General features: G+C 41.3%; 3 protein-coding genes across 3 annotated transcripts; all 3 read left to right on the top strand.

The window, feature by feature from the left end:
• The first annotated feature begins 1,506 nt into the window (after positions 1 to 1,506).
• On the top strand, positions 1,507 to 2,424 carry LOC118077428 (olfactory receptor 14C36-like). Its single transcript, XM_035101046.2, has one exon. It carries the CDS (start codon positions 1,507 to 1,509, stop codon positions 2,422 to 2,424), a length of 918 nt encoding a protein of 305 aa, XP_034956937.2.
• A 3,114-nt stretch (positions 2,425 to 5,538) lies between these two features.
• On the top strand, positions 5,539 to 6,555 carry LOC132592930 (olfactory receptor 14I1-like). The gene has a single exon (XM_060281175.1). The coding sequence runs from the start codon at positions 5,539 to 5,541 to the stop codon at positions 6,553 to 6,555; it is 1,017 nt and encodes a 338-aa protein (XP_060137158.1).
• Positions 6,556 to 10,732: 4,177 nt separating this feature from the next.
• On the top strand, positions 10,733 to 11,749 carry LOC118078473 (olfactory receptor 14C36-like). The gene has a single exon (XM_035102351.2). It carries the CDS (start codon positions 10,733 to 10,735, stop codon positions 11,747 to 11,749), a length of 1,017 nt encoding a protein of 338 aa, XP_034958242.2.
• The last annotated feature ends 1,268 nt before the right edge of the window (positions 11,750 to 13,017 follow it).

Raw genomic sequence — 13,017 nt, 5'->3', positions numbered from 1 at the left:
CCCAGGGTTACCCGCGGAGTGGCCATTTATATCTTGCAGGCCCTGAAACTCAGAGCTCTCTTGACTGGCTAACTTTCTCTAGACGCAGATTGCACTAAACATTCCCCAGTGGACAAAACACGCATGATGCATCCTAGTTTTTACCAAATTCTGTTTTATATCGCATCTTTTTATATACAATGTTTTGTAAGTGTTTTATATGTTCTGTATAATAGCGGTAACCGTTATTCTTATTCTTATTCTTATTATTATAATTGTTTTATGTGTTATGTGCTATGGCCAACTGGCTAATGCAATAAAATTTTGATTGAATTAAAAGACTTTACTATAGTCATTGGTTACTACAATCCAACCTTAAGAAACTACGTATTTGTTTATTTTATGTTATCCTGAAAGTTTGTGACCAACTGAGGGACTCTTTGTCGAACATTAATTAGAATTATATAAGAAAAAATTAACTGATTACAAAGTCGAAGCTCTCAGAATTCTCCATTCCATTTTGCATGAATGGGGAGGGAAGCTGCTTCTCCTTTTGGTACACTTTGACTACATCCTCCTCTACATCTGAGGTAAGACTGGGAAGAGAGACATAGCAATAGTCTTTAAGTGATCCCAACATTCCCTTCATTGTGTGAAAGGGAAACAAGAACAACTTGAGACCTACAGTGCTTCTAGGGGAACTGATCATCATTAAAAACTGTTTTGGAATACATAGCAAAATACACCAGCAAACAGTGATTTTATTTCAGGCTGTATTGTGGGCTAAGAATATCCGGTACCCTTTAGATAATAAAACAGCATCTCCTAAACAGCCCAAATAAAGTGAACATTTTACTGAACCATAGTGCTACACTGCATGTTGGGAAGCTACACTAACAGTATAATACAATGTGATGCACTGAGGCCCATTGTTGCTGAAAGGCAGAACATGGTGGGGCCGACTCAGGTGACAGAAAAAGGTATTGTGTGGGCTACTTAGTCTGGCAGAGTTGTGGCTTGAAATACCACTTCCAATACATTGGTCAAATGTTCAGGGTACCCTTTTAAAGAGATTCAGGGGCAATGTATTCTTTCCGAATGTCCGGATGGGTGTCAACCAGCCATAGAACTCCCTAAGATGGCATTCTGGAGGGATTTTCAAGAAATGATACACTTCATAGGGTGATCCTAAAACCCAACATAAACCCTGAAGGAATAATTTCCTGTGGGTTGGGTGATTCAGGATACATCCAATTCCTTTGCAAAAACCTACTGCTATCTCTAACCAATAAACTTGTCCTTCATGAAGCCCATCCCTCAATGGCCAAGGCTCACTCAAAATATTGATAACTACAAAGAAAAGCTAGATTTAGCGTTGAGCATGATAGTGTTATAAATTTCGTGTGATGGATTCTAACTGTGTCTTCATAGAGGATTTGATATTTATTCATTGAACCGCTTCAAACTGAAATACAAAGTTGTTGTTTTCTTCTAGGGTTGCCATGCTACTTATCAGTAATTAAAAAAATGGATAATCAAACATCGGTGTCTGAGTTTCTTCTCTTCGAGTTCTCAGAAGTTCGGGAACTGCAGGTTCTACACTTCTTTCTCTTCCTTGGAATGTTCTTGGCAACTGTGACAGGGAATCTTCTCATAATCTTGGCAGTAGCTTTTGACCACCGCCTGCACACCCCAATGTACTTCTTTCTGGTGAATTTGGCAATGCAGGACCTTGGCTCTGTTTCAGTCATTATTCCCAAATCCATGGTCAATTCCCTCATGAACACAAGGCACATTTCATATTATGGTTGTGTTGTTCAGGTCCTCTTGTTCTTCCTCTTTGTTGGATGCGATGTTTACCTCCTTACAGTCATGGCATATGATCGGTACGTTGCCATTCGTGATCCCCTGCAATATGAAATGGTAATGAACAGAAGAGCTTGCACCCAAATGGTTGCTGGTGTGTGGGTTGGTGGCTTTCTAAATGCAGCTTTACACACCGGTGGAACATTTTCAATGCCCTTCTGTTCCAATGTTGTCAATCAGTTCTTCTGTGAAATCCCACAGTTACTTAAACTTGTGTGTTCTGACTTGTACCTAATTGAAATTGGAATTCTTATGTTTAGTATTGCAACTGGGGTTGGCTGTTTCATTTTCATCATTGTTACTTATGTACACATCTTCAGTGCTGTTCTGAAAATCCCTTCAGCCCAGGGAAGAAGGAAGGCCTTCTCAACTTGTCTACCCCACCTCATTGTCTTCTCCACATTTTTACTTACAGTTTGCTTTGTTTACCTCAGGCCCACCTCTAACACTGCCCCACAACTGGATTTGGTATTTACTATACTATATTCCATGGTTCCTCCCATGCTGAATCCATTAATTTACAGCATCAGAAATAAGGACCTCAAGGTTGCCCTGGCAAAACTTTTAGGTCTGAGGTAATCTTTTAAAAATGCTTTCTTTGTTGTTTTCTTTAAGCAATAGTTTGGTTTGTACTTACAATCATATTATTTTATAGAGAAAGGGAATAAGCTATACTTGACTTTAAATCTAAGGTGGATCTCATGTTCTTCCCCAAGATTCATACTCTGATCACCCTAATCTCACGTGGAGGTTAAATTTTTTCTTTTTGTTTTTTAATAAATCCATTTTTATTATGTTTTCAGCACCCATGAAGGTCCCTCAAAGTGCATGAAAACAAATAAAATATAGAAGTAAGAAAATAACTTAAGAGGGGCATCCCTATAGCAAGATCTTCAGAGATAAGCAGCTTGGGATTTAGTGTATCTATGGTTTGGTCAACTGTTTTTCAACGTTTAGTTCCTGACCCCACCTCTGTTGAAGACACACCAGTATAAAATGCTCAGACAACTCAGTGGAAGCTGGTTGAGCTGTGGGTGGCATAAATTTCAAAAAAGGGCTGTTCCACAGACATGCTTGGGGTAGGACTGGGGGAAGTGGGCTACGCTGTATTTTAAGCCTATTTCGCTCAGTCTCATGGCCTAGCAGCCGACATAGAAAACTGTTTGAAAGGTAAGTCCAAATTGAGGGCAGTCAGGGCGCATGGCAGAAGCAGGACCGGGGGGCACTTAGGCTGTACCCTAAGCCTACTCAGCTAGGACGTGTAACCTGGTTTAGAACACTCTCATTTTAAAACAAGAATTTTTAATTAAATCCTCACAGCATATTACAACATCACACAAACATACAATATCCCACCCTAACCAAGATGATAAAGTTTAGGGAATATATCAGAACATCCAAATATGATATAAGTTCCAGAAAACATTTGCACGTAGGGCAATATACAGATTATGCTAACCCAAAGGTTTTATAATGTGAAGGGAGTCCTCTGTTTAAGTTTTTAGCCACGTACTTAATAAAACCATACCAATCAGTTGCAATTGAATCATTATGCTTCAATCTTTGTGCCAATTTTATTTTATTGCTCTCTTTTTCCCCTCAAGTGCTACTTGCCCTAATTTATTTCACCAGTTTATCTAAAAAGCAACCCCTTTCTCGTATATTGTTATTATGAGCCTGGCTCCTAGACAACCTCTGAGGGGTCTCTGAGCTAGTGTTATTTCCTGTCAAAGGTTAAGAAGCAGTGCCAGGTCTGGACAGGTCTGGAGGTGTTTTGTCCAGGGACTGATTTTATTTCAACAAATCCTTCCAGAACTGAACCACTCTCCCACATCTCCACCACATATGCTGATTTGAGCAAACATTCCACAAGGTGATCAGCAGTTTGCTCAATAAGAAAAGTGTGGGGTAAATGTATAGGCATGAGATATCCCTTTCAAGTATTACCTTTTTTGGCAAGGTTGAGACCGATTTTAAAGGAAGTTTCAGTTTCCCCCACACTGAAGTCCAGACACAATGAAGTTGGAAAATTGCCAGACTTCAGAACTCTTATCAGTTGCTGGACTTTGTGAGCAACTGAACTAAGGACATGGCTGTGGACTTTAACACAGCATAGACTTTGAAACAAAGAACCCTCTCTGGGCTCAGAGAGAGAAGACAACTTGTAGCACCTGTAAATACTGTATGTATTTACATGTTGGTGTTTGCCTAGTGAAGACCACTCTGCTAAATGGCTGTTTTCTGTGGTGAGTTTTACTGCTTGCCTGAGCTTCCACAACACATGCACTCAACACCCCAACAGCCTGCCCTTGGCCAGTGCAGGTAAATCATAGAAACATAGTTGAAAGGGACCCTAAGGGTTATCTACTCCAACCCGCTTCAATGCATTCATGACAGATGTCCATCCAACTTCTGCTTAAATGATGAAGATAAAGTAAAGATTGACACTGTGTTTATCTAAACCACTGTATCAAAAACAAAATTTCTTTTTTAAGAAATTGGTTTATGGATATTATACTAAAAAAGCAACAAGAATGGTCTCATGCATCTTTGTTTTTATATGGTTTTGGCATTTTAGTTATGGCCTTTTTTAAGCAAATGGGTTATGCTGCTGCTGCTGCTGCTGCTGTTGTTTAGTCGTTTAGTCATGTCTGACTCTTCGTGATCCCATGGACCAGAGCACGCTCACTTGGGGAGGTAGTTGGGGTTGCCACCAGGCTTGCATGGTGGATACTGAACTCCCAGGCAGGCATAGTACACAACAAGCACAAGAAAGACCAGTGTAATTGCTGCCTGCCCGGCATTTCACTTGTCCATCCATTCCCAAGAGCAAGGGGTGGCAGACTTGCTGGCTAGTCTACCTCAACCAATTCCTTGTTTCTCTAAGACCACCTCAGTTTCTGGCCAACCCCAGAGGCACCATTTGCCTGGGGAGCTTATAGCCAGAGCCACTGCAACAAACAGCCATGCAAGCCTAACGGAGGCAGAAACATGAGTGGGCAACAGAGGGGGGAGGGAAGAAAAGGGGGATGGAGGCCATGGTTGCCCACATCACCCCTGACCACCATTCAAGGCATCTAAGGGTGCCACGGCACACTGGATGAAAACCACTGGTGTAAAAGATTTCAGTCTTAGATGTGTTAATTTAAGCAGCCGCTGCCAGCAACTCACCCCACCACACACACTTAGAGAAAAGTGATTTAGGAACTTAAAAAACCCCACTCTGGTGCAAGCCCCTAAGCAGAACTTTGGATGATATAAACATAGCTGCAACTCAACCCTCAAAATACACATCTGATTCACAGCTGCTGAGCTGTAGGAGGCTTGTGAGAATTAAACCTTCTGGGTATAATTAGTAATGAGACATTGATAAAGCTCATTGCTAACCATTTCACCCCTTTGCAGAATAGCTTAGTTTCCAATATCTGCCCTTCAGTGATAGAGATTACATTGGTTGGAATTAGTCTCGAAGACAGGGAGGGCAGTCAGAGAGTCACCACCAAAGGATTCTTTCATTTTGGCTTTTCTTTCCAAAAGATAGGAGTGCAGAGAGAACACACCACCAGGGTAGGTTTCTTGGCAAGGTGGATGATGTAGCAACGGAGGAGGCACCAGCTTTTTCGGGCAAGTCATAACAAATAATCAAAGCATGTTTGCCAAGAAAGATTTCCTGGTTCAACTGAATGAGAAAGAATGAGAAAGAAGGAGTATGGCAGCTTTCTTTCCTGGGCACCAAACAAAGGTGTGAAATATGCAATGATGAACCAGTCAAGAGTAAGTGGATTCCTTCTACATGGATTCCCTGATATTCAGGAGGTGCAGATATTTCACATCAACTTTTTTGTCATAATATATCTGGTAGCCCTCATAGAAAACCTTATCATCATCACAGTCATCTTCTACAGCCATCAGCTTCATACACCCATGTACTTCTTTCTGGCCAACCTGTCATTGCAAGACATTAGCTCCATATCGGTTACAGTTCCCAAGTCCATTGCAAATTCCTTGATGAAGACCCAAACCATCTCTTACTCTGAATGTGTCTGCCAAATATTCTTCCTTGTTTTCTTCATGATGTCCCATTACGCCTTCCTTGGTGTCATGGCATATGATCGCTATGTTGCCATCTGCAATCCGCTGCATTATGAGACTGTCATGAACAAGAAAGCCTGCATTCAGATGGCAACCAGTGCATGGATTGGTGGACTTTTCTATGCAACAATGTACACTGGAACAACATTCAGAGTTGAGTTCTGTTCTAATGTCATCAATCAGTTTTTCTGTGAAATCCCACAATTGCTGAAGAACTCTTGCCCTGACTCGGATACTACTGTAATTTGGGTTCTGACTTTTGGAGCTTGTTTAGCCTTCATCTACTTTGCTCTTATTGCTTTTTCTTATGTTCAGATCTTCAGAGCAGTCCTGAAAATCCCATCCAGACACGGGAAGCAAAAAGTCTTCTCTACTTGTTTGCCTCATCTTATCGTTATCACCCTGTTTTTGGTAAGTGGCACCTTTGTCTACTTAAGACCAACTTCCAGGTCCCCATCAGCATTTGACCTCTTGGTTTCTATGTTCTACTGCATGGTTCCACCAGTAATGAATCCAATCATCTATAGCATAAGAAACAAGGAGCTTAAAATGGCATTCTGGAAGTTGCTGGTAAATATTTTCCCCCAATTCTTAGACAAAAACCATTCTCCATTTTAGGAAACAGTTTCAGTTGCCTAGATGGTGTGCATAATTTTTGTTCAATCCTATATTTGTTTACTTAGAAGTGGAATTGTAGTCTGAGGAAAGTGTACATTGGATTTACTTCATCTGTATATGTCCTTAGGCCAGGGATGAGTATTTGTGGCTTTCCGAGTGCTGTTGGACTACAACATCCATTCTCCCTATCTACTAGCCATACATGCTGATGGTAATTGGATTACAGTGGAACCTCGGTTTATGAACACCTCAGTTTACGAATTTTCAGTTTACGAATGCCACCAACCCATCTGGAACGGATTAATTCCCTTTCCATTACTTTCAATGGGAAAGTTTGCTTCAGTTTATGAACGCTTCAGTTTATGAACAGACTTCCGGAACCAATTACACCCATGCTTTGGGTTAAGTACACTTCAGGTTGAGTATTCCACAGACCCATCTGGAACGGATTAATCCACTTTCCATTACTTTCAATGGGAAAATTTGCTTCAGTTTACGAACACTTCAGTTTATGAACAGACTTCGAGAACCAATTGTGTTCATAAACCGAGGTTCCACTGTACTGGAGATTATTGTGTATAGAACTGCCATTTCCCATTGAAACCCAGAGGACAAAAAACTTATTTAACACTGATATTAGTACTGAATGCCCAATATGAACATGTGAGAATCCTTAACATTAAACTCATTAATATTAACATTAACATTATATTGATTAATATTTGAATTAATTTTTACTTCTTGCTGTGGAGATACAGGCTGATAAGAACAAAATTGTATTCAACTGACTTTACTGATATACCTGTCCTTGCAGGTGCCACATATTTTCACTTGTTTTTAATCAGTCATTTGTGTCCAGATGCTATAAACCTGCATACATATATGACAGGTAGTGTGGAAGATGGTTTTGATGTGGCCACTATTTCCCCTTTGTTATGATTTCACATCCCAGCACTGCTCATAGCAGGAAGTATCCTACCTTGTGTTGTGTTAGGTTCATGCTGCGTCTTTTCAGCCTGTGAAAGTGTATACATAAGTGTATACTTCTGGGTTTTGCCATGCATGCGTGCACAATAGCATACTGCGCACTGCATGCGCATTCTGTGCACTTCACACATATGCAGAAGTGCTCTATCGCGCCACTTGCAGTCGCAGAAGCGCACTCTAGTTACAGACGTTTTGGGGTGCGAACAGCACCCCAGAATGGATTGAGTCCGTAACTAGAGGTACCACTGTGTTTAGAAGAACTGTGAGTTGAGTCATAGCTAGAGGAAGGTGGAGACTGGAGAGAAAGGGGCCATCGGGGAAGAACAGATGCTCTCTACTGTGCCTTGATCTGAGCATTTTGTATTTGACTTCTTTTAGTAATGCTTTTTTTAAAAAAAAATTAAGGTAATGTTTACTATGCTATGGATTTTTGTGTTTTTGTATTGTAAACTGTTCTGTGATCCTCAGATCAAGGGCAGTATAGAAATTTCATAAATAAAAAAAGATCTTTTGTGAACCTTAATGTGTTAAATGTGCATCTCTAGTTGACAACCTTTCCAATATTTTATTTGGGAATTTTTAAGATCATATATTACTTTCCTGTTAATTATGTTACTTTGAATGTATATTTTATATTTGTCTTTCTTCTGTAATTTTCTATTCTGGATTGGTTTATTTGATGTTTTAATGTGTTGTAAACAGGTTTGAGGGTTTTTGTCTTAAGCAGTATAGAAATTAAATGGAGATGATGATGGAGGAGGAGGAGGAGGAGGAGGAGGAGGAGGAGGAGGAGGAGGAGGAAACAGCTCCTGGATCCAGAAGGTTTTAGGTCATAAGGCATTTTATGATTGGATGGATTACGGTTCCCGCTTCTAATGAGCTTTGAAGCTGATGGTTCCAGCCCCTATTGAGGGTGTACATGGGCAGAGCCTTCTCTGCAGTGGCTCCACATTTCTGTAATGACTCTCTTAGCTGTGTCATGCTTCAACATTGCTGTCTTTTCAAAATTAGGTAAAGACTTTTCAGTGATATGCAAGGTGGTAATAGATCTGTTACAACCCAATACAAATTTGTTTGGTTCTGATGTATGCATTTAATTCCTTTTCTTTATTCTGTCAGTTCCTGCTATAACCAAGAACTATGGATATGTTTCTATGTGCTGATGAAATTTCTCTCTCTGGGGAAGGGCCGGTGAGAGTCAGTAGATGCTGGGAGGGTTTGGATTGATGCTTTTTTTAAAGTTTTGAATGCACTATCATTGTGTTCTCTATCTTTTTTGTGTCTATTATGAAACTCAATAAAAAATAGATATTTGCGTGTGTAGACCTTTTAACCACCCCCAAACAAATTCAGACAAGACTCAAATTTTAGTTGGTTTTTGGCAGAATTTGGGCCACAACTTTCTTGATTACAATCAAGTGAGTGGTTGCATAGGCTCTGGTTTGACTAGCTCCCTGCACCCTTTCAGGCAGCGATAACCCAGGGCACACCATAGGTCAGCCTTGGGTGAAAGGAGGGAAAAGAAAGGAGGGAAAATTTAATGAAAACTAAAGGAATAAAAGGATAAATCAGGAAAGAGAAAGAAAATGAAACAGATCACTGTAACATCATAGGTAGATCGCTCTCTCTTTTGGCTCGCAGAGGACACAATGCTGGTGTTCTGATGCACTGGCCCAAAAGAGGAAGCTTGGGGACATGTGCATGGGCTTAAATAGAGGTCTCTCAATAGCATTTAGCTGGAATCACATTGGTCAAATTGCACCCAGCATTGAGGGACCTCCAATAGGGTGTTGTGGCCATCCAAACATTCCCACCCACAACACAGGGTTTAGTTGCCAGGCCACACTGCAACACGTGTCCCCTTGTTAGGGAGGACCCGATTTATCAAAAAAGCATCCTCCTTCTCGCATATTGAGGAAACGTGCTCCAAGCCTCAGAAGCCCAGTTATGTCACAGCCCCTCACCCCATTTTGAACAGCCTCAATCTGGGCACCTGCTGCCCCTGCCCCTGGTCTCTGAGCTGCCCTCCCACCCAAAATAAAGGTGCCTTCTCACACTGCCCCATATGGTCCTGGAAAGATAGAGCCCCCAGCCTTCACAACGCAACAGGGATTGGCCAAAGGTGAATGTGAGGCTAACATCTTCCTCACATTGGGAGGCAGCTGTGGGTGCCACCAGGCCTGCATGGCGGAAAGCCTCACTTTTGGTGAAGGACACTGAACTCCCAGGCAGGTATTACACACAACAAGCAAAAGAAAGACCAGTGTAATTGCTGCCTGCCCGGCCACTCACTTGTCCATCCATTCCCAAGAGCAAGGGGTGGCAGACTGGCTGGCTGGGCTACCTCAACCAATTCCATGCTGACTCCAAGACCACATCAGTTTCTGGCAACCAGCACTCCTTGGCCAACCCCTGAGGCACCATTTGCCTGGGGAGCTTGTAGCCAGAGCCACTGCAACAAACAGCCATGCAAGCCTAAGGGAGGCAGAAACATGAGTAGGCAAGAGGGGGGGAGAAAAGGGGGATGGAGGCCATAGTTGCCCTCAGCACCCCTGACCATCATTCAAGGCATCTAAGGGTGCCACGGCACACTGGATGAAAACCACTGGTGTAAAAGATTTCAGTCTTAGATGTGTTGATTTAAGCAGCCGCTGTTGGCAACTCACCACACACTCAGAGAAAAGTGATTTAGGAACTTAAAAAAACCCTACTCTGGTGCAAGCCTCTAAGCAGAACTTTGGATCATAGAAATTATAAACATAGCCACATCTCAACACTCAAAATACACATCTGATTCACAGCTGCTGAGCTGTAGAAGGCTTGTGAGAATTAAGCCTTCTGGGTATAATTAGTAATGAGACATCGATAAAGCTCACTGCTTTTCCATTTCACCCCTTTGTAGAATAGCTTAGTTTCCAATATCTGCCCTTCAGTGATAGAGATTACATTGGTTGGAATGAGTCTTGAAGACAAGGAGGGCAGTCAGAGAGCCACCACCAAAGGATTCTTTCATTTTGGCTTCTCTTTCCAAAAGATAGGAGTGCAGAGAGAACACATCACCAGGGTAGGTTTCTTGGCAAGGTGGATGATGTAGCAACGGAGGAGGCACCAGCTTTTTCGGGCAAGTCATAACAAATAATCAAAGCATGTTTGCCAAGAAAGATTTCCTGGTTCAACTGAATGAGAAAGAATGAGAAAGAAGGAGTATGGCAGCTTTCATTCCCGGGCACCAAACAAAGGTCTGAAAGACACAATGATGAACCAATCAAGAGCAAATGGATTTCTTCTGCACAGATTCTCTGATATTTGGGAGGTGCAGATATTTCACATCAACTTTTTTGTCATAATATATTTGGTGGCCCTCATAGAAAACCTTATCATCATCACAGTCATCTTCTACAGCCATCAGCTTCATACACCCATGTACTTCTTTCTGGCCAACCTGTCATTGCAAGACATTAGCTCCATATCGGTTACAGTTCCCAAGTCCATTGCAAATTCCTTGATGAAGACCCAAACCATCTCTTACTCTGAATGTGTCTGCCAAATATTCTTCCTTGTTTTCTTCATGATGTCCCATTACGCCTTCCATGGTGTCATGGCATATGATCGCTATGTTGCCATCTGCAATCCGCTGCATTATGAGACTGTCATGAACAAGAAAGTCTGCATTCAGATGGCAACCAGTGCATGGATTGGTGGACTTTTCTATGCAACAATGTACACTGGAACAACATTCAGAGTTGAGTTCTGTTCTAATGTCATCAATCAGTTTTTCTGTGAAATCCCACAATTGCTGAAGAACTCTTGCTCTGACTCGGATATTACTGTGATTTGGGTTGTGACTTTTGGAGTTTGTTTAGCCTTCATCTACTTTGCTCTTATTGCTTTTTCTTATGTTCAGATCTTCAGAGCAGTCCTGAAAATCCCATCCAGACACGGGAAGCAAAAAGTCTTCTCTACTTGTTTGCCTCATCTTATTGTTATCACCCTGTTTTTGGTAAGTGGCACCTTTGTCTACTTAAGACCAACTTCCAGGTCCCCATCAGCATTTGACCTCTTGGTTTCTATGTTCTACTGCATGGTGCCACCAGTAATGAATCCAATCATCTATAGCATAAGAAACAAGGAGCTTAAAATGGCATTCTGGAAGTTGCTGGTAAATATTTTCCCCCAATTCTTAGACAAAAACCATTCTCCATTTTAGGAAACAGTTTCAGTTGCCTGCATGGTGTGCATAAAATTTGTTCAATCCTATGTTTGTTTACTTAGAAGTGGATATCACTACATTGAACAGAAATTCTAGTCTCAGGAAAGTGTACAATGGATTGTAGCCTAATATCACACATTTACTTCATCTGTACATGTCTTTAGGCCAGGGGTGAGTATCTGTCGCTTTCGAAGTGCTGTTGGACTACAACATCCATTCTCCCTATCTACTAGCCATACATGCTAGAGCTGATGGTAATTGGGTTACAGGAGATTATTGGAGATTATTGTGTATAGAAATGCCATTTCCCATTGAAATGGAGGACCAAAAACTTATTTAACACTGATATTAGTACTGAATGCTCAATATGAACATGTGAGAATCCTTAACATTAAATTTATAAAAAATTATATTCATTAATATTTGAATTAATTTTTACTTCTTGCTGTGGAGATACAGGCTGATAAAAACAAAATTGTATTCACTGACCTTACCAATATACCTGTCCTATTTTCACTTGTTTTTAATCAATAATTTGTGCCCAGATGCTATAAACCTGCATACATATATGACAGGTAGGGTGGAAGATGGCTTTGATGTGGCCACTATTTCACCTTTGTTATGATTTCCCATCCCAGCACTGCTCGTAGCAGGAGGTCTCCTACCTGATGTTGCAATAGGTTCATGTTGCATTTTTTCGGCTTGTGAACATGGCAAACCCAGAAGTGTACTTCTGCATACTTCATGCATGCGCAGAAGCGTTCTGTGCGCTTCACACGTGCAGAAGCGTTCTATCATGCCATGTCCGTGTGCAGAAGTGGCACTCTAGTTACAGGCCTTTCGGGGTGCGAACCACCCTGGAACGGATTAAGACATCTAATGAGCTTTGAAGCTGATGGTTCCAGCCCCTATTGAGGGTGTACATGGGCAGAGCCTTCTCTGCAGTGGCTTCACATTTCTGTAATGACTCTCTTAGCTTCAACATTGCTGTCTTTTCTAAGTTAGGTAAAAACTTTTCAGTGATACGCAAGGTGGTAATAGATCTGTTCCAAGCCAATACAACTCTCTTTGCTTCTGATGTATGCATTTAATTCCTTTTCTTTAATCTGTCAGTTCCTGCTATAACCAAGAACATATCGATAGAAACATATTGATAGAAACATATCAATATGTTTCTATATGCTGATGAAATTTCTCTCTCTGGGGAAGGGCTGGTGAGGGTCAGTAGATGCTGGGAGGGTTGTGATTGATGCTTTTTAATAAAC

This window comes from Zootoca vivipara, chromosome 13, assembly GCF_963506605.1.
Source record: "Zootoca vivipara chromosome 13, rZooViv1.1, whole genome shotgun sequence".
NCBI classification, from domain to species: Eukaryota; Metazoa; Chordata; class Lepidosauria; order Squamata; family Lacertidae; genus Zootoca; species Zootoca vivipara.
This window is presented reverse-complemented; position numbering and strand designations above follow the sequence as displayed.